The 18,703-nt window shown below is 41.0% G+C and overlaps 1 protein-coding gene across 3 annotated transcripts in view; it reads right to left on the reverse strand.

Moving 5' to 3' along the window:
• DOCK4 (dedicator of cytokinesis 4) overlaps window positions 1-18,703 on the reverse strand; it is a 475,181-nt gene that overhangs the window by 15,293 nt on the left and 441,185 nt on the right. For all 3 annotated transcript variants that reach the window (XM_025379882.1, XM_025379884.1, XM_025379883.1), the window contains 7 exons: window positions 17,498-17,664; window positions 14,378-14,464; window positions 5,825-6,001; window positions 4,910-4,993; window positions 923-1,042; window positions 450-571; window positions 8-128 (listed from right to left, as the gene is read on the reverse strand). In XM_025379882.1, coding sequence (XP_025235667.1) covers window positions 8-128; window positions 450-571; window positions 923-1,042; window positions 4,910-4,993; window positions 5,825-6,001; window positions 14,378-14,464; window positions 17,498-17,664 — 878 coding nt within the window. The remainder of the gene's footprint in view (window positions 1-7; window positions 129-449; window positions 572-922; window positions 1,043-4,909; window positions 4,994-5,824; window positions 6,002-14,377; window positions 14,465-17,497; window positions 17,665-18,703) is intronic.

Genomic DNA, 18,703 nt, shown 5'->3' on the forward strand with positions numbered 1-18,703 from the left:
TAAGTACCTGCATGTTAAAGACTTCATCAGAGCTTTCTGATTGCCCTGTAATATTGCTTACTTCAGCAGAAGCTTGTGAGGACAGTGAGGAGGAAGAATATCGGTTGACAGCTGGGTAACTTAATGGGCTGTTTCGGGGGAAAAAAAAGGACATTAACTCAGTCTCCAAATTGTACTTTATCATGTGCTAGAATGCTATGAAACCAAAGGGGGAATATATCCCATTTTGTTTTCTCCTGTTTGCCTCAATATAATCAAATGTTTGAGTTTATTTATTTCTCACGCTGTTACTGTTTCACCAGTGGCAGATGTCTGCAGCTGCCTCGTGGGTTAGTTATTTCATTAAGAAATAGCATATTTGACAAATTGTGCCATAAAGAATGAGAGAACCATTCCAGATCATCTTGTGGGTGAGGCCAAATTGTAAGACAATTTGGAATATGACTTACCTGCGTCTAGGAATTACCCTGGTACCATCTGGGCTCACAGAGGCAGGTGCTGAGTTTCTACACACACGAGGGCTTCCATTAGGAAAATGGACAGGACTGGCTTGCATACAAGCAGAGAACTCCTAAAGATGTAGTGAAGGAAATATCTCATTACAGTAATGATATGGGCAAAATTACTGATGAGATAGGTTAGCATACTAGACACACATCCTAATTGTCATCAAATCTTTACATAGGGAGCTATTAAAGCAAGTTCCAGAATTATTTGGCTTTTCCTCGCTTACATTTGTGTTTTCCCAAAAGGAAAGCCTCGCAAATAGCAGACAAGGCAATTGTATTTGAGGGCTCCCTGGTAAAACAGTGCAGTTTGGTAGAAAAACCAAAAGATGTCACTATTGGATATATCATCATCCCTTTAACAAGCAAACGGCAGTGGTCAGGCTGCCCCGCCATGGACATCTAAGTGTACATACCTGTATCCCTAAGCTCGACTTCATCACGAAGAATTGGTCGACCAGCTTTTTGTGAAGGGGTCTCATATCTTGAGGTACAAACTTCTCATGCACGGCCAAACCAAATTCCAGAATCTGTGCCTTAATTAACAATATAAGGAAAAAACCTCACATCAATGACTACCTCTCACTAAGTGCCTGCTATGGGCCGAACACTTTACTATGCATTTTGCTTACATTACTGCTAATCCTCTGCCTCTGACAAGGTAGGAACAGTTGTCACTTTACCGGTGAAGAAAAACTGAGGATCTGAAAAATCCTTCATGGATAAAAGACAAATGGGGGTTAGAACTTGGTTCTGATTTCAGACTTAATTTTCCTACTCCCCCAGGCTTCTTTCCCACGTATTTTAGATCTATAATTACAATGCTTCGTAACAGTTACGTGTCTTTTGGACACTTCCTTCTCTTCCCAGGGTGGAGAAGGAATAGGGGTGGGCACTGCTCCCTGTTAAGAGGGCCGGCAATTCTCCCCTAAGGATCTCTTCTTTGCATGGCACCCTCTCCCCCACATTTTCCTTCTCTCTCCCATCGGGTTCCTCTGTGCTCATCCATCCCTCCCACAGACTTTCAGAATCTGCCAGGGAGGATGGAAAAAACGAAAAGGAATTCTATGACAGTTTCTGTGCTTCTTGTTTTTGTTTAAAAAGATTATTCCTGGCCAGGCGCGTGGCTCACCCCTGTAATCCCAGCACTTTGGGAGGCCAAGGCGGGCTGATCACAAGGTCAGGAGTTCAAGACCAGCCTGGCTGACACAGTGAAACCCTGTCTCTACTAAAAATACAAAAATTAGCCAGGTGTGGTGGCACGTGCCTGTAGTCCCAACTACTCGGGTGGTTGAGGTAGGAGAATTGCTTGAATCTGGGAGGTGGAGGTTGTAGTGAGCCAAGATCACGCCACTGCACTCCAGCCTAGGTGACAGAGCTAGACTCTGTCTCAAAAACAAAAAACAAAAAAACAAAAAAACAAAAAAAAAATTATTCATTTTCACTTATAATTCAACAAGATAGCAGGTCCTACTTAAAAAACTTTCCTGCTGTGAGGATCCAAAGAGATGAAGGTAAACATTCAACCTTTCTTTGTTCAACCATCAATAGTGTGTGATTCCTTTGATTTGAGCAGCAGCTGTCTTTTGTATTTAAAAAATGCCCCCCATGCTAACATGGTCAAAAGGACAAATTTCACAGACTGGGAGGAAAATGAATCCTACATCACTACAAGGTTTTCTTGTTATTGTTGCTGTTTTTAATCTTTGCAGCTTGTGAAGATTTTAGGTTGAAAGCTCAGGTCAAACAGGACTGACCCTGGCGGGCTGGGGCATCCAGCACCTTCCCTAAGGGACAGGGCTCTGGATGCTGCCCACTGCCGGCACATTTGCATAACAAATATCAAGGATGCCTTTGAAAGGCACAGTTGGAGTGAAGTGTGTCTGACGCATAAAGGGAGAGGCCACATCTGTGATGAGGACATGGAAGGGATGTAGGAGGTGAATCTAAACATAGGGGCCCCCGTCTTCTCCATTTTAAACACTAGCGTTAGGTGACTTCCCTTTTGTTCACAGATTGTTGCAAGTTGCAAGTGTGCTGGGAAGCAGACTCCAGCATGGAGATCATAATGTTTATAAGGGTGTACCTTGGGATTGACTGATGCCTGTCAGGGGGAGGGACAGAAGCCGGACTTGACAAGAAAAGAAGTTGGGCTGCACAGCAGTCGTGTCAGCTGCTGCCAAACCCAAGGGACCTCTGGAACGCTTTTAAACATTTATTTGTATTTTAATCTTTTTAGAGACAGAGTCTCTCTCTGCTTCCCAGGAAGGAATTCAGTGGTGTGATCATAGCTCGCTGCAACCTTGAACTCCTAGGCTAAGATGATCCTCCCACCTCAGCCTCCCAAGTAGCTGGGCCTACAGACATGCACCACCACACCCAGCTAGTTTTTAGGTTTTTGTAGAGATGGGGTCTTGCTATGTTGCCCAGGCTAGTCTTGAATTCCTGGTGTCAGATGATCCTCCTACCTCAACCTCTGGACCTTTAATGGTCTGTTTGAGTTGTCCTGTGTTGGGCCCAAATGGCCAGGCTTTCTATTGCTTCCTCAGTCTGGGAAGTGCACCACTGAGAAGGTAGCAACCTTGGGCCAAGTGGCTCTCTGCAGCCAAGGCAATCCCTGAAGGGCCTGACAGCTGGAGATGTCTGTCGATAGCCATATTTCCTGCAGCTGAGGCAGCGTAAGGCTGTCCTGGAAGAAGCATTGGGGTGGTGCATGTCCCTGTCCTCTGGAGAGTTTATCTGAACTACTTTGCAGAGGTCCAGAGAAGGATGGTGCCCTCTCCAGTCCACCTCCCCAGAGAGATGATGAGACTTGGCCAAGGTCACATTGACAGTCATATGTGCACTGCTTGTCTTATAATAGAAATCTCACATTTCCTAGGCCATGGCTCTTTCCACGAGGTTTCAGGAACATAATCAAGCAGGACATAGAAGAAATAAAGGTTCCCTGGTTTTATTTTTCCTGGGAGTCTTCTTGACGCTGAGCTACCATTTAATTCTGGGGAAATAATTCAGTCAGGCTGAATCCAGCAGATACAGTCCTGGGGTGAAGTGAACCATTCATAAGAGGTAAAACACAGATCTTTAAAAATCAATGAAGGTTAAAGTCATTGCATAATTCTAAGTATTGGATGACCTAAACTGCTCACTTCTAGTATCTATAAACACCCAGAGTCACATTGGGAACTTGACTTATTCTTTATTTCCTTACAGATCAGCTTCAAGTAATTCTTCTCTGTCTTCTATGGCCACCTCTTTCCCTGCAGTATTAGGTTTTGTGGACTAAGCCTACAGAGCATAAAAAATGGACGAAAACCAGACCCAACCTCATCATTTTCTAATCCAAAGAGCATGCTTTACTTATTAATTTGGCATTATTGAGTAGAAACAGATGCCTTTGTCACATTTCATCACACATATTCCACTTTTCACAGGAATCAAATGTTTTTATTTCCTGTTTAACACAGGCTTCCAACCATGTCTCCTACCTCAGAGGTTTTCAAACCATTTTCAGGCTGAGAGCTGTCAATAGGGACACAGTAGGCAACAGATTACTCCTTCCAGTTATTTGTACTTGACGGTTCCAAATAAATAAAATAAACCACGCTTCTCTGGGGTAGAAAATGATGAGTTGTATCTAGTTTTGTCCATATCATGTAATCTATAGGTTTACTTTGCAAAATACGACACTGCTTTAAAGCAAGGTCTATTGATTGCCCACTTCCTTATTATAATGCTTACGTAACAATCTCATTCATTCATGCACTCATATTTGGAGTTGGCATCAAACCTACAGCAAGTCTCTAGGAGGAGAATGTTCAAAGAATGTTTTAAGAGACCACATGAAGCTGTTTGTTTCACAGGTTGAGCATCCCTAATCCAAAAATTGAAAATCAGAAATGCTCCAAAATTTGAAGCCTTCTGAGTGCCAACATGATGCCACAAGTGGGAAATTCCACACCCAACCTCATGTAATGGGTTATAGTCGAAACTTCATGCACAAAATTATTAAAATATTATATAAAATGACCTTCAGGCTATGTGTGTCAGATGTATATGAAATAATAAATTTTGTTATTTGACTTGGGTCCCTCCCCCAAAATATCCCTTATGTAAATGCAAATATTCCAAAATCTGAAACACTTACGGTCCCAAGTATTTTGGATAAAAGATACTCAACCTGTAACTGGCTGCCATAGTCTACTCATTGTTAAATTAATTTTTGCATCCCAGTGGGAAGAAAAAGTAGAAATTAGCAAGTTGGGATATATTACAGGAATCTGTAACCCTTGTTTGCCCGCTTCAGTTAGACCACTGATGCAGGAAACCATGCAGACGGGGCTCTAGGTAAGCGAGCACATATCCAGGCAAAATAGAAGGGGATTGGCTTCTGCTTCACTTACCTGCTCAAGCATCAGCTCTCTTAATCGTGCAATTTTCTCCCCATCTTCAGGGTGACTTAAGATATATTCTTTGACAAAGAATGCCTAGTAAGGGAAAGGAGAATCAGTCTACTTCAGTGGAGTTACAAGACAAGTCAAAGACAAGTTGTTTTTAAAGACCTGGCATCTTTATGGAAATGACACCATTATAAATCACATTTTGGGACAGATGGGCTGATTACGAGCGTAGGTGGTTGGTCAGAATGGAAACATAAGAATTGTTAAAGGAAGATCAGTGATTGTACAGTAAGTACCCTTGGTAAAATAAAGAACAAACCCAAATCAATAAGCTATATGGCTTGTATCCTAAAACAAACTGCCTTAAGATTCAGTGTGACCCAGATGGTGGCCTTACCTTCCAGCGTACTGTATCTTTCTGTTTAAGAGAGCAGATGAAAGGTCCACTTAAAGCATCATCTAAGCAAGATTGGTCTTGTCTTTTTTTTTTTTTTTTAATTGGGTAGGATCTTCCTATGTTGCTCAAGCTGGTCTCAAACCAAAGTGCTGGGATTACAGGTGTGAGCCACTGAGCCCAGCCCAGATCAGACTTTTCTATGCCCATGAACTTCTTTGCTTAGAGAAATTATTTTAGGTGGATATTTATTAAACAATCCTAATGTCCTTTCTACTTTTATTCATGCAAGAATGAATACACACACACATTTTTATTATCAAAATATAACATGTTGGGAAAATGGAGTTACTGGGCAATTACAAATGACTGTATGTTTTGCTCTGTTTAACAAAGGACTCTGTGTCAACTGCAGCCCTGTGTTTGCGTGCTGATATGGGTACACAGTCTGAAAAAACATTCATGAAACGCTGAGAAGGGTTTCACAATTGAAAACTTTCTCTGAAACAATACCTAATCCTTACCTCTTGGTACCTGGAAACACCACCATTAACTGCAGCATCTATAACTCCATTCAGGCACATCGTCAGGGGATTAATATTCTGCATCTGTCTTGTCTGACACTGACTAATCAGAGTCTTCAGTTGCTGATTCTTATTTTCCAGCACTTCGATTGCATTTTCCAGAGGACTCATTTCTACCTGAGAAGCAAATGAACATAAATATATGTTGAATTTGTGACATTCAAGAAGAAAGACAAAGTAGTTTATCCATGTTCTGAATTATCTGCGCTCCCCCTTGGCTTCCATCAATATCTCTACCAGGGGCCATTCTGTAGAATAGACTCAAGTGGGATGTTCATTAGCAAGGTTTGGAAAGGGGCAAGTAATTATATTTATTCATTGAAATGTGGTTTGGATAATCATCAATTCTATATTAGCACTGCAACAACCAATTTAATCCTTAAAATAATATCCAAGCATCTCGTCTTTTAAAACCAGTTTTTTTTTCTTTTGAAGGGTTAAATATTCAGAGACCCTGAATATTATCACCCTTCTCAATGCTTATTTGATACAAAGCACCATGGGAGATATAAAGATGCATTTGTGGATCCTCTGATGTCAAGGAGCTTTCAGCCCAGTTGGGAAGATGGGACATATGCCATATGAACCTCATATGTATATATAACAGCACCATAAGGTGGCACAGGATGGCACACAGTTGGGAATTATAGAAAACAAGATAATATATACTGCAGGATCTATTTGTTGGAAAGCCAAATAGAATCATAATGACTTAAAAATTCCAGGCTGTATGGAGGACCTAATTGTGAAAATGGTAAAAGTGCTCTTCAAATGTATGTCATTGGGATTGCTATTGCCATTGACATTTTCCTTGAAGAGAAGGTCTGCCAAGCTCTCAGCAATCAAGTAATTCAGGATTACAATAAGCATATTTAAATATTGGTTCATGCAGGCAAGGAAACAAATTAGAGTTTTTAAAGGTCACTTAGATCATCTTAAACCAACACTGAAAAATCCTAGAATATTAAGACTGAACATTCATCAAAGACACAAAGAGAAGGGAAGATAAGCAAGAACACAGAAGATTTTGTAACATGTGTAACCATCAAAAAGCACATGTTCAGGGTTTATAAGGACTCTTAAAAACCAATAAGAAAAAGGTAAACAACCAAATAAAAAACGAGCAAATGAATTAAACAGCGACTTACAAAGGAATAAATTCAAATGGCCAGTAAACAAATAATGAAAAGGTGTTGGGCCTCATTTGTGATCAAAGATGTGAAAAATACTACTACAATAACATACTACTAAACACCCACTGAAATAGTAAAAACAAAAATGACAACAGCAGATGAGAGTGAGATTGTGAGCAACGGACTCTCGATTACTGCTACTGGAAGTTCAAGTTGGTACCTTCACTTTGGAAAAACAGGTGAAGATATATATAGGGGTGTGTGTGTGTATATCTATATCTTATGATTCAGAAATTCTAGGCATATAAGGAAAAGTGGAGTAGGAGGTTTTTGTATGTGTATACCAGGAAACATACAAAAATGTTCATAATCTCCAAAATCCATAAGTCCATTGACAAGAGAATAAACATATTGTGATATGTTCATGGAATGGAATAGCATACAGCAATGAAACAAACTTCAGTCACATGCAATAACATGGACAAATACTACAAATAACACCGAGTCAAATATGTCTCAATAGAACACAACTAGTATGTTATATAAAGTTCAAAACCAGGTAAAACTAAATTGACTTGTTTAGAGAGGCAAATAGGTGATAAACTTTTATGGCAATGGATACCATAAAAGTCAGGATAGTGACTACTTTTTATGGTGAAGATGGAGCTATAATTGAGAAGGGGTGCATGGGAGGCCTGCAGGATACGGCTGGCAATGTTCTGTTTCTTTACCTGAATGGTGGAAAATGGGTATTTACTTTCAGATTATTTGTAACAGTAAATCTTTGTTTTATGAACACAAAAGTTAAACCATAAAGGAAGTCTGAGAGCTCTGAGTCACTGAAAGTTAAAAAGTAAGCAAAACATCTTAGAACATAGAATGGTGGTTCCCAGGGGCTAGGGGGAAGGGGAGAAGAGAACTGCTGTTGAGTGAATACAGAGTTTGAGGTTTCCAACATGAAAAACTTCTAGATACCTGTTGCACAACAATGTATATATAGTTAACACTACTGTACTGCACACCTAAAAATGGTTACAATAGATTTTATGTACTTTTGGCTATAAGAAAAAAGCAATCTTCATCTTTGTAAATTCAAATGCTATTAAAAATCAAATTTTCTAGAAAGTAAATAAAACAAGATATAATAAACATAGGCAAAATACAAACGACTTGGAAAATATTTCCAACATGAAGGATAGACAAAATGTTAGTATTTGCCAAATACTGAAGAGACAAAGGATATGATTGGTGCATTCACACAAGAAAATAGAGTACATCAATATATGAAAACATATCTTCACTTAGCATTCAAAAAATGCTGAAGCAAAACATCCAACCCCAGTATAATTTTGGTCTATTTGGAAAGATTAAAATATACAACACTTAGTGTTGGAGAAGATACTGGGGAAATAAGTATTCCTAAGACTAGTTATCCCCTCTAGACAGGGTGTAAATGATATATCCCATTGCTGATCCATGAATCAATGGTTACAGTGGGGATACTTTTGATTAATTCACTTCTAGGGAAATCTAAGGGGACAGTCAAAGAAATGTGCAAAGATATGTGATATAGAGTGTTCACCAAGAATTACTTTCCTCCCTCAGATTACAATCTGTAAATACTGTTTACCACCAAAATGAATAAAGAGTCATTGGAGAAATAGCTGCTTTCAGGTCTAGGGCAGGAGACGTTCAAGTGATCCTAGACCACCTGTCTTACCAGGAAGTCCCTCAAGTATCTGGCCTGTGATCCATTCATCTTCTTTACTGGGGAATGTCCTTAGGGGACAGAAAAGACAGGTGACTATGTCTTATCTCTTCGTCAATTGAACCTTCAAGTAAACGGACTAAAAATAATTGCTAGGGGGAAGAGATGTTATCTACGGAATGCCCAAGAGGGAAGTCCCCAGTCAAAGGATTTCTTTAAGTAAATAAACCAGAAGCCATGAGGCATGATTACACAATGTCCCTGAGAAGCTTTACAACTAACTCTCTGGAGTAGAAAATGGAATGTTTCCTAATTGACACTTCATAATTTAAATGTGCTTCTGAATGAGGAACCTTGTGAACCTCACTTAGGGACTCCACCTATAATTCTGAATTATTACTGATGTGGGGAAGAAGGACCTGGCACGCGTGATGTCTCAGAAATCTCACTGCTTTATCTGAGCATCCTGCCTGCCTTGAAATTACTAGCAAAGCTTGATGCTGGGAGGGGTCACTGAGTCCTGTGTGGAATTTGACAGTCAGATCCTGTGTGTTAGCTCAGTAACAAAGACTACTTGGATACTGTGAAAAAAGACTCAGGAGCCATTTTGATGAGGCTTCCAACAGGCAAAGATGGAACATTTTGAAATTTAATAAGAATAACTGCAATGGATTAAAACAAAACAAATATGCTTACATCCATGAGTTACTAATGATACTAAAAACAAAACCAACCACACAAAAACCCCTCTGGTCGCTTTTGTAGAATACAGCATTATCTTTACTGTACCTCAGGGTAATCAAATATTTCGTGAGAGGACATTTCTGTTTACAGAAGTATTCCAATGAGTAAATAAACATGAAATGATAAAATATCACCATTTTGTGACCCATAAAAGATTAATAGATCTGGTCAATGATCACCAGTGGCTGCCAGCATCACACACACACACGACACGACAACCAGTAGCACATAACACCAAGTATGAAGTAGTCTTGTGAAAATAAAAGCAAAACATTTCATCAAGTCTCTAGTTCTAACTACCAATTTACAAGGAATACAGGCGACAGAGAAACATGTTAAATGACTTCACTGGGATGCAGTCTGCAGAATCCACACGTAAGGAAACATTTCAGGATAAACAACCTAGTTTCTTCAACAAAAAAATAAGGAAAGTGATGCAAGGGGAAACGTATAGCTTGAAAGAGACTTAGAAGACATTTCAATCAACTGCAATGCATGGCCTTTATTTAAATCTGGATTCCAATAACAGAGTAAAAATAAAATTTTTCTTTCTTGTTTTGAGACAGTCTCACTTGTTCTGTTGCCCAGGCTGGAGTGTAGTGGCGCAATCTTGGCTCACTGCAACCTCCACCTTCTGGGTTCAAGCAATTCTCCTGCTTCAGCCTCTTGAGTAGCTGGGATTATCGGTGTGATCCACCATGCCCAGCTAATTTTTGTATTTTTTGTAGTGACATGTTTTGCCATGTTGGCCAGGCTGGTCTTGAACTCCTGACCTCAAGTGATCTGCCTGCCCTGGCCTCCCAAAGTGCCAGGATTACAGGCATGAGCCACCGTGCCCAGCCTAAAAATATATAATTTTTCTTTAAAAAAAGAGACAGGGTTGAGACTGTCACTGACGCTAGAGTACAGTGGTATGATCATAGTTCACTGTAACCTCAAACTCCTGGGCTCCAGTGATCTTTTGGCCTCAACTTCTGGAGTAGGAGGTTGCTAGGACTGCAGACATATGCCACCATGCTGGCTAATTTTTTAAATTTTTTGTTGAGATGGCGTCTTACTACATTGCCCAGGCTGGTCTAAAATGAAGAATAAAAGATTTGGTAAAGTATGAATGAACACTGTACATTTTATGGTCAAGGAATTACTGTTAATTTTTAATGTGACAATATTTCAGGTTTTTAAAAATAAATATGAATACTAAAATATTTGTAGATGAAGTGATATGACATCTGAGATTTACTTCAAAAACAGTCCAGTTGAGAGGGAGCAGGTAGACATGTAGATGAAACAAAATTGGCCTTTTTGATGGCTGTTGAAGTAATGATGGGTAAGTCAGGTTCATTATATCATTATATATTTTCTCTATTTTTGTATGCTATAACTTAAGTTTTAAAAGGTCACTGGCTGCGAAGTACAAAAGAGACTACAGGGATAAGGGTTGGAAAGCTAATCTTTCAGGAGGCTACTGCAGTAATCAGGCACTAGGTGGCGCTATCGGTGGGGCGCTGAGGATTGGTTAGCTTCTGGGTATACAGTATTTAGAAACAGGCACAGGCCGGGTGCGGTGGCTCAAGCCTGTAATCCCAGCACTTTGGGAGGCTGAGACGGGCGGATCACGAGGTCAGGAGATCAAGACCATCCTGGCTAACACGGTGAAACCCCGTCTCTACTAAAAAATACAAAAAACTAGCCGGGCCAGGTGGCAGGCGCCTGTAGTCCCAGCTACTCGGGAGGCTGAGGCAGGAGAATGGCGTAAACTCGGGCGGCGGAGCTTGCAGTGAGCTGAGATCCGGCCACTGCACTCCAGCTTGGGCGACAGAGCGAGACTCCATCTCAAAAAAAAAAAAAAAAAAAGAAACAGGCACATTGTTTTCTGATGGGCAGGATGTGGTATGACAATATTATCGTGATCTTTAGTTGGATTTAAAAAAAATTATTTATGGATTCTAAACTATAAATGTTTGTCTTGATTAAAAGTTTTTAATGAGCTTAGTTTTGTTTTGTTTTGTTTTTTTTTGAGACAAGAGTTTCGCTCTTGTTGCCCAGGCTGGAGTGCAGTGGTGTGATCTCAGCTCGCTGCAACCTCTGCCTCCCGGGTTCAAGCAATTCTCCTGCCTCAGCCTCCCAAGTAGCTGGGCTACAGGTGCATGCCACCATGCCCAGCTAATTTTTTGTATTTTTACTAGAGACGGGGTTTCATTGTGTTGGTTAGGCTGGTCTTGAACTCCTGACCTCTGGTGATCCACCTGTCTCAGCCTCCCAAAGTGCTGAGATTACAGGTGAGTCATGGCACCCAGCTGAAATGAGCTTATTTTTTAATCAGGACAAAAACACTTTTTTGGGTTTTGAAAATAATAAATAAACTACAGAGGAAACAACAGTTCAAAGGCATTGATATCTTCACAAAAGTTGATAAGCCATTGAGGGGGTCTATGAATTAGAAAATAAAGGTCCCCAATTTCATCTGAAACCTTTGGTGCCATATGTTTCAGAATTAAGAACTTTTCAGATTTTAGAAAGGCAGTATAGGGCCATATATGGTATATTATAAAACTCCCAGCAGGATCTAGGGCAGGTTCCTCTAATCAAATGCATTACATTAATAAGGCCGGGCATGGTGGTTTATGCCTGTAATCCCAGCACTTTGGGAGACAAAGGCCAGAGGACTGTTTGAGCCCAGGAGCTTGAGACTAGCCTGAGCAACATCGTGAGACCTCATCTCTACAACAAATCAGAAAAGTAGCCAGTTGTGGTGGCACATGCTTGTGGTCCCAGCTACTTGGGAGGCTGAAGTGGGAGGATCACTTGAGGCCGGGAGGTCAAGGCTGCAGTGAACCATGATCGTACCACTGCACTCCAGCCTGGGTGACAGAGGAAGATCCAGTCTCAAAAACAAAAAAGGAAATACAATATTTCTACAGTGAAACACATGAACCTTCACACTAAGTGAAATACAGTTAATAAATGGACTTGCATTAGAAAAGCTTGGGTGTATTATTAGCAAATGAGCTTTGGAGTCAAATGAAAGCATCTCTTGGTTTTCAGACATTGGCATCTGCAGATGAGGAATTTCAATTCAACGTGATATACTTGTATTGAGTACCTACTACCTGTCCCTGTTCTTGAAGACCTTCTACACTAGAAGTTAAACCAGGAAACCAATAGCTTTAATCGATAGTGAGGACATTCTAGGCAGCAAGAACAAGAGAAAAACACAAAAGCTGTTAAGAGTGGGCTGTGTTCAGGGAACAAAACAGTTGAGTTTGATTTGTTCTATTTGACAGAACATAAGATTACATATTCTAATAAAGTAGGCAGCTGATGTTTGAAAGGTTGTGTTTAGTAATGTTCCTTTTATCATTATCAGCATGCTATTTTTTATTAGCATTGTATGTGTGTATGACATTTCCAAGGGCTAGGACCATTGGTGAGGCTTCACAGGATTTAATGCTCTGGGTAGTAAGTAGCTAAAGGCTCTCTGAATCATTCATGCAGCATGGATGACTAAAAACACTTCTCTAAGTTGGACCCATGCCATTCAGCGGGAAGCATAATAAGACTTTTTGAGCACTGCGTTTAGCAGTCTCCCCTCTTCCATGGAAGGTACCAGGGCACAATGTGTAAGCAGCCAGTTTTTGGGGACTCTGGACCTGAGACTGGACAAGAATACAACTACACTGATGTAATCTGCTGAATAGAGTTCAATTTTAATTTTCAAATCCTTAGCTTAATTGAACATGATAGGCTGAGAGTAGTTTCAATGCTGAGACATTTCAGGTAAGACAAACAATTCTTGAAAAACAATTTGGTCAGGAGCTGTTCTTTCTACTGGATTGAAGGAATAGGCTTGTGACCTAAATAAGGTATGAATTACATTATATTTGCACAATTGGCACACTTCCTATCAGAGAACTACAGCGATCAAAAGGGTGAGATCCAGGCTCAAAAATGAATGACAAACACATTATTTCTGCAGTGAAACAAATGAACATTTCCACTAAGTGAAATAAAGTTAATAAATGGCTATAATGGATGTAGCAAGGAAGGCTGTGAGACTGTGAGGCTGTGGCTGGCATCGAGGTGCTGTCAGCTGGAAGAGCAGCACAGACAGCTGGGTGGGGTCCCACCCTGGATGTGGCTGCCTTCAGCTGCTGCTCTCCCTGCTCTCCACAACTGGGGACTCGAGCTGGGGTCACATTTTACAACCTGAGGGTTCTTGGGAGCTGTGGTTACCAGGTTCTGTAGTGGTACCCACTGTAGATCAGGACTGCTCAGAGAGATTAATATGCTGCCATCCTTTCTACTGGGAACTGTAACAACACGGACCTACTGTGCATCGGGCACTGGGCAGAGACTTGACATTAGCCTCCTTCAGCCTGTAAGAAAACCATAGCTAGAAGAGATTAATATAACTGGCTTTGGAATCAGAAATATCTGCGTTGGAGTCTCTCTTCAACATCTTGCTATGTGATCTCTGGCAAAGGCTTTTGACCTCTTGTCAAACATTGCAAAAACAGGAATAAGAATATACACCTCATAGCTTTGATACGATGATTAAGAGAAAGCAGGTAGCATTAGCACTGTCTGACACAGTAAGCATTGAAGGTCACACAGCTATAGCAATTAGGAGAGCTGGAATTCCAAGTCTCCTAACTCAAGGGCCTGAGTAGTTTTTTCTACATGTAGCAAATTGAGTTTTCAAGGAATCCCTCCGTCTGGATGCATTAGGACAATATTAATGTCTACCTTCTCAGCTTGGTAATAGCAGCCAATACTATAAACATTCACTATTTTACTATGAGTGCTTCCAGAGAATCTGGGTCAAAGGAGAAGTAATGAATATATGGCACCAACTCTAAGTGAACAACTGTGATGAGAAAGTGCTTGAGAATAAGCTCTGATCCTTACCACTTCACGTTTTTCCACTTCAAACCAGCGAGAAATGCCAGGCAAACTCTGCACCAAGTATAATGACGTTCTCTCCACCCAGAGACTCTACAAAACAAAAAGCATATTAAGTCCCCCAAGTTGCCCTTCTTTCTAGCTACTTCCATGACTAGTGTTTGTCACCCACTGTTACCAGGTTTTCCTTATTCCCATCAGCCTTTCTTTAGTCTTCATTCAAGCACTCATGAAACTATCACAGTGAGATATTGCTGAAGCTGATTTTAACAATTCCACTGTATATCATCAAGCTTCTTTCCATGTGGAATAAATGAGCTCCTACTTCAAACAGCAAGCTTAAAAATACAAAAATAGGCTATATGTTATTTTCTTTGCTATTTCTCCAAAATTCTAATTCAAACTCTCTTCACTCCTTAACATCTAGCCATTTATATGTAGAAGGGTCAGCCAGTCAATGTATCAGCCAGTTAATGTAAGATTAGAATAAGAGTCTTAAGGGAAGCAAAGGCTTTAGGAACCACACAGCGTGATCTATGTTAAAGATGAGGACGTGGCCGGGCGCGGTGGCTCATGCCTGTAATCCCAGCACTTTGGGAGGCCGAGGCGGGCAGATCACGGGGTCAGGAGATTGAGACCATCCTGGCTAACATGGCGAAAACTCGTCTCTGCTAAAAATACAAAAAAATTAGCTGGGAGTGGTGGCGGGCACCTGTAGTCCCAGCTACTCGGGAGGCTGAGGCAGGAGAATGGCGTGACCCGGGAGGTAGAGCTTGCAGTGAGCTGAGATCACGCCATCGCACTCCAGCCTGGGTGACAGAGCAAAAAAAAAAACAAAAAAATTTTGAAGACACTAAGTCTTAAAGCAGCAATGTGACTTGTTCAAAAGCTATACTACCAATAGAGCCAGCACTAGAGCCTACCCACTAGGACCTCTGACTCCCCCTCTGTTGCTGAATCTACTGTGCCACATTTTCTTGTGCTTGTTTGAACTGCTGTTAATAGAGGCAAATCTGTATTTTAGAGCCAGGGCTGCTTCTGGCCAGGACCAGCAACCCCAGGACATGTGAAACCATGCCGCTTTTGGTACGAGCTGCTGTTGATGACAGGTTTCTTTTTTGTCAACCAGGTTTTAGTATCTATGCCTCATCTTTCTTACTTAAACCAAGTATATTCCCAAGAGGATAATACACTTTACAAAATTCCTGAAATAGTGCCATTTACTCAAACCACCACCACCACAACAAAAAAAATGGAAGAGTTTCTTTGGGCCAGCCAAGCTGTGCTGAGATGAATAGGACAGAGATCCTGTGACAAGAGCTCGCAGTGTTCTGGTGCTGACAGGGAGGTAAGCAGATGAATAAGAGCTCAGAGTGAAGAGAAAGGGATGTTCAAGGCTCTGGGGGCCAACAGAGGGGGATGCAGGCGCACACGCCAGCCTGGGGGAGGAGGACAGCAGTTCTCAGAGGGGGCGATGCGTGAGCTGCATTCTGAGGAGTGAGTAGGAGTTTGCCAGGAGGAGAGTGGGGGTAGCAGTGCTGGCAGGAGAAGCAGCTTGCGAAAGGGCTTGGCGGGAGAGGAAGAAAGAAGCCGAGTGTCGCGGAGGCTGAGAGGGAGGAAGGGTGAGTAGGTTGTGGTGGAGATGAGGCTTCTGGAGGGGCAGTTTGGAGCCAGATTCTGAGGGCTATAAAGCACAGGAATCAGGAGCCAGATTTATTATTATTGCTTTTTAGGGAGATTGCTGCACTACTGATACAGATTTAAAGTGACAACCACAAGGAAATGTAGTATGGTGGAAAAAACAATGAAGGAGTCACAAAATGTGAGTTCTAGGACTGGGGCTACCGGTAACTAGAAGGTGACTTTGAACAAGTCAATTGCCTGATTTCAGTGGATTTCTGACTATGTTTTAACTAAAAGCAACTGCAAGAAGAACTATATCATCAACTGGCTATATCTTTAATTGATTTTGGAAGGCACAAAGAAAAATGTAAGTTTCCAGAAAAAAACAAGAAAATGATCATGGATCTTTTTAGTACTATCCCATTGTTGTTTTCCAGTGGGCTCCTTGCCTTGGTATTTAGCCCATTAAATCTCCGGGCACAAGGGACTGCTCTTTATTCAATCCTGTCATAACTCTGCAAAACCTTCCCCTTCTGATCTCCTCTCGGTTGCGAATGATTCCTGGAAATACTTCCGGGAGTACTGGGAACAGACACAGGCAGAGCTGACCAAGTGAGTTAACATGAGACAATCATGTTAGGAGCGCGTTTCCTAGCTTAAGTAGGGAACATCTGTGATGAAAAATGGTAAGCCAATTAACTCAACAAAAATAAGCTAATTTTGCATTCTTCGTTTAGGTATGAAATAAACTGTGGGGGGGGGGGTCTCACTATATCATTGTTTGCAAAGAAAGGGGCAGACTCTAATTTATCTAGTGAACAATCTTGCCCCTTTTCTGCAGTGGGGCTATGAGAAACCTTGCCCCTTTCTGGCAGACAGGGTGCTGAAGTAGGAAGGTATGTTGGAACTACTGAGAGCAGGGAGCTCAACACATGCAAAGAATCCAAGATTTGCTTTTACTCAGAGTCCTGAGAAGTTCTGATTACACACTGTTCTCACAAGAACAAGCAGCAAAAGATGGCACATAACTTACCCACCGTACCAGCAGTCTACCCAACTGTTCTCTGTCTTCAGGAACTCCTTTTCTCTGTTCCTTACCTATTCTTTATTCATTGAACTTTATGTGAAAATAAACATCCCAAGGTTCCCACAGTTAGTTCAACATAAATGAATGAGAGGACTGACTTCAGCCAGGAGTTCTCAAAGACTGGTCTAAGAACCACCAGCATTAGAATTGTTCCAAAAAAGCTGATTTTAGGACCTCCTCCCAGACCAACTGATTCAGAATTCCTGAGCTGGGCACCAGAAATCTGCTTGGTTAGGGAGCACTCCATGTCACTCTGATACACGTGGAGCTGCAGAACCACTAGACTAAATGATTTATGTAGTCCCTTCTGTTTCTGTCACTTGACACTATTCTGAGTAAATATTTACCAAGGGTTGCACCCCAAGGGGCTCACAGTCTATCTGAGGAGTTAGCATGTAATAAGAATTGCATGGTACCTTGAATTCATTCTCTTTATCTTTTGTGCCTTTGTGAAATGGTCGGTCATAGCGGAATTTCCAGATGTGATTCACTTTATAGAAACTTTTGATGTTGTCCGGAACGCCCTCTCTCTGCAGGACCTCCTGGCTCTCCGGAATGGGGGTCACAGCATATATCTGCAAATCTAGGATTAACAAGTCAAGGAGAGAACCTGACTTGCCAATCCATGGAAGTCTGGCTCGGGCTGAACCATGGCAGAGAGAAGAGGATGGGTAAGAATCTTCTGTTTCCATTTCAGTTGAAGTCATTTAAAAAATTACCAAGAAGATGCCAAGAACTCAGTTCTAGCAAATCACGTCTCAAACTACAGGTCTTGAACTAGTTCTAGGTAGGTGAAGTATCAGCTTGAAATTTCCATGACTTAAAATTTTCATGACCTCTAAATTTAGATATCACTAATTTTTGTGTGTGTGTGTGTACGTAGATGTGAATGGTTTGGGCCTTAGGTACTCAGGATAATCCTAATCCTTGTTCATGAGACATATCTTAGTCTGTGCATGAGCCATTTAAATTTATTGTTTGCTGATAATAACATGTAAATACCTATGCAACCATGACCAAAGACAGACCTATCTGTGTGACACACCTATCTGTGTGATTTTCTGTGTCCCTAGCCTTCTCACATCTGTGATAACTTCTCTCTCAAATCTTGTATTCATATGCAGGGTGCTTAGTTATAGTTTATATTTTTAAAAATTACATTAAAGGGGTATCATATTAACTTGTATATTTACTTCCTTCTCTTCTTATCTAAAGAAAGATAGCAAAATATTTTTCCTATGTACTTTCTTGCACGTCTTGCATTTTGGTTTCTGCTTTGAAATGGTATTCACAATTGTCAGTGGAAGTTTTAGGTGTTTTTTAAGACCATCAGTTTCAGGAAAAGGCAGAGGGGTTCAGAAAAGAGTGCTGGGGCGAACTGCCTTTGTCTCTAACACCTATATAATTTCAGCTCAGTTGTTTGTGTTTAGACAATAAGAGTATGAATTATACAACAATGATTAAAGGCTGTTCAGGATGCCATAGCTAAAAGCCCCTGAAAGATACTGGAGTAGCTCTTTCTCGTGCATTCCTCATTCTAGAAAAAAATTATCAGGGTGGGGGGAGGGGCAAATAATATGTGCCAGTAAGCATAATACTATGATTTTCTTGAACTTAAGCAG

The sequence above is a fragment of the Theropithecus gelada genome, chromosome 3 (assembly GCF_003255815.1).
Source record: "Theropithecus gelada isolate Dixy chromosome 3, Tgel_1.0, whole genome shotgun sequence".
In the NCBI taxonomy this organism is placed as follows: Eukaryota; Metazoa; Chordata; class Mammalia; order Primates; family Cercopithecidae; genus Theropithecus; species Theropithecus gelada.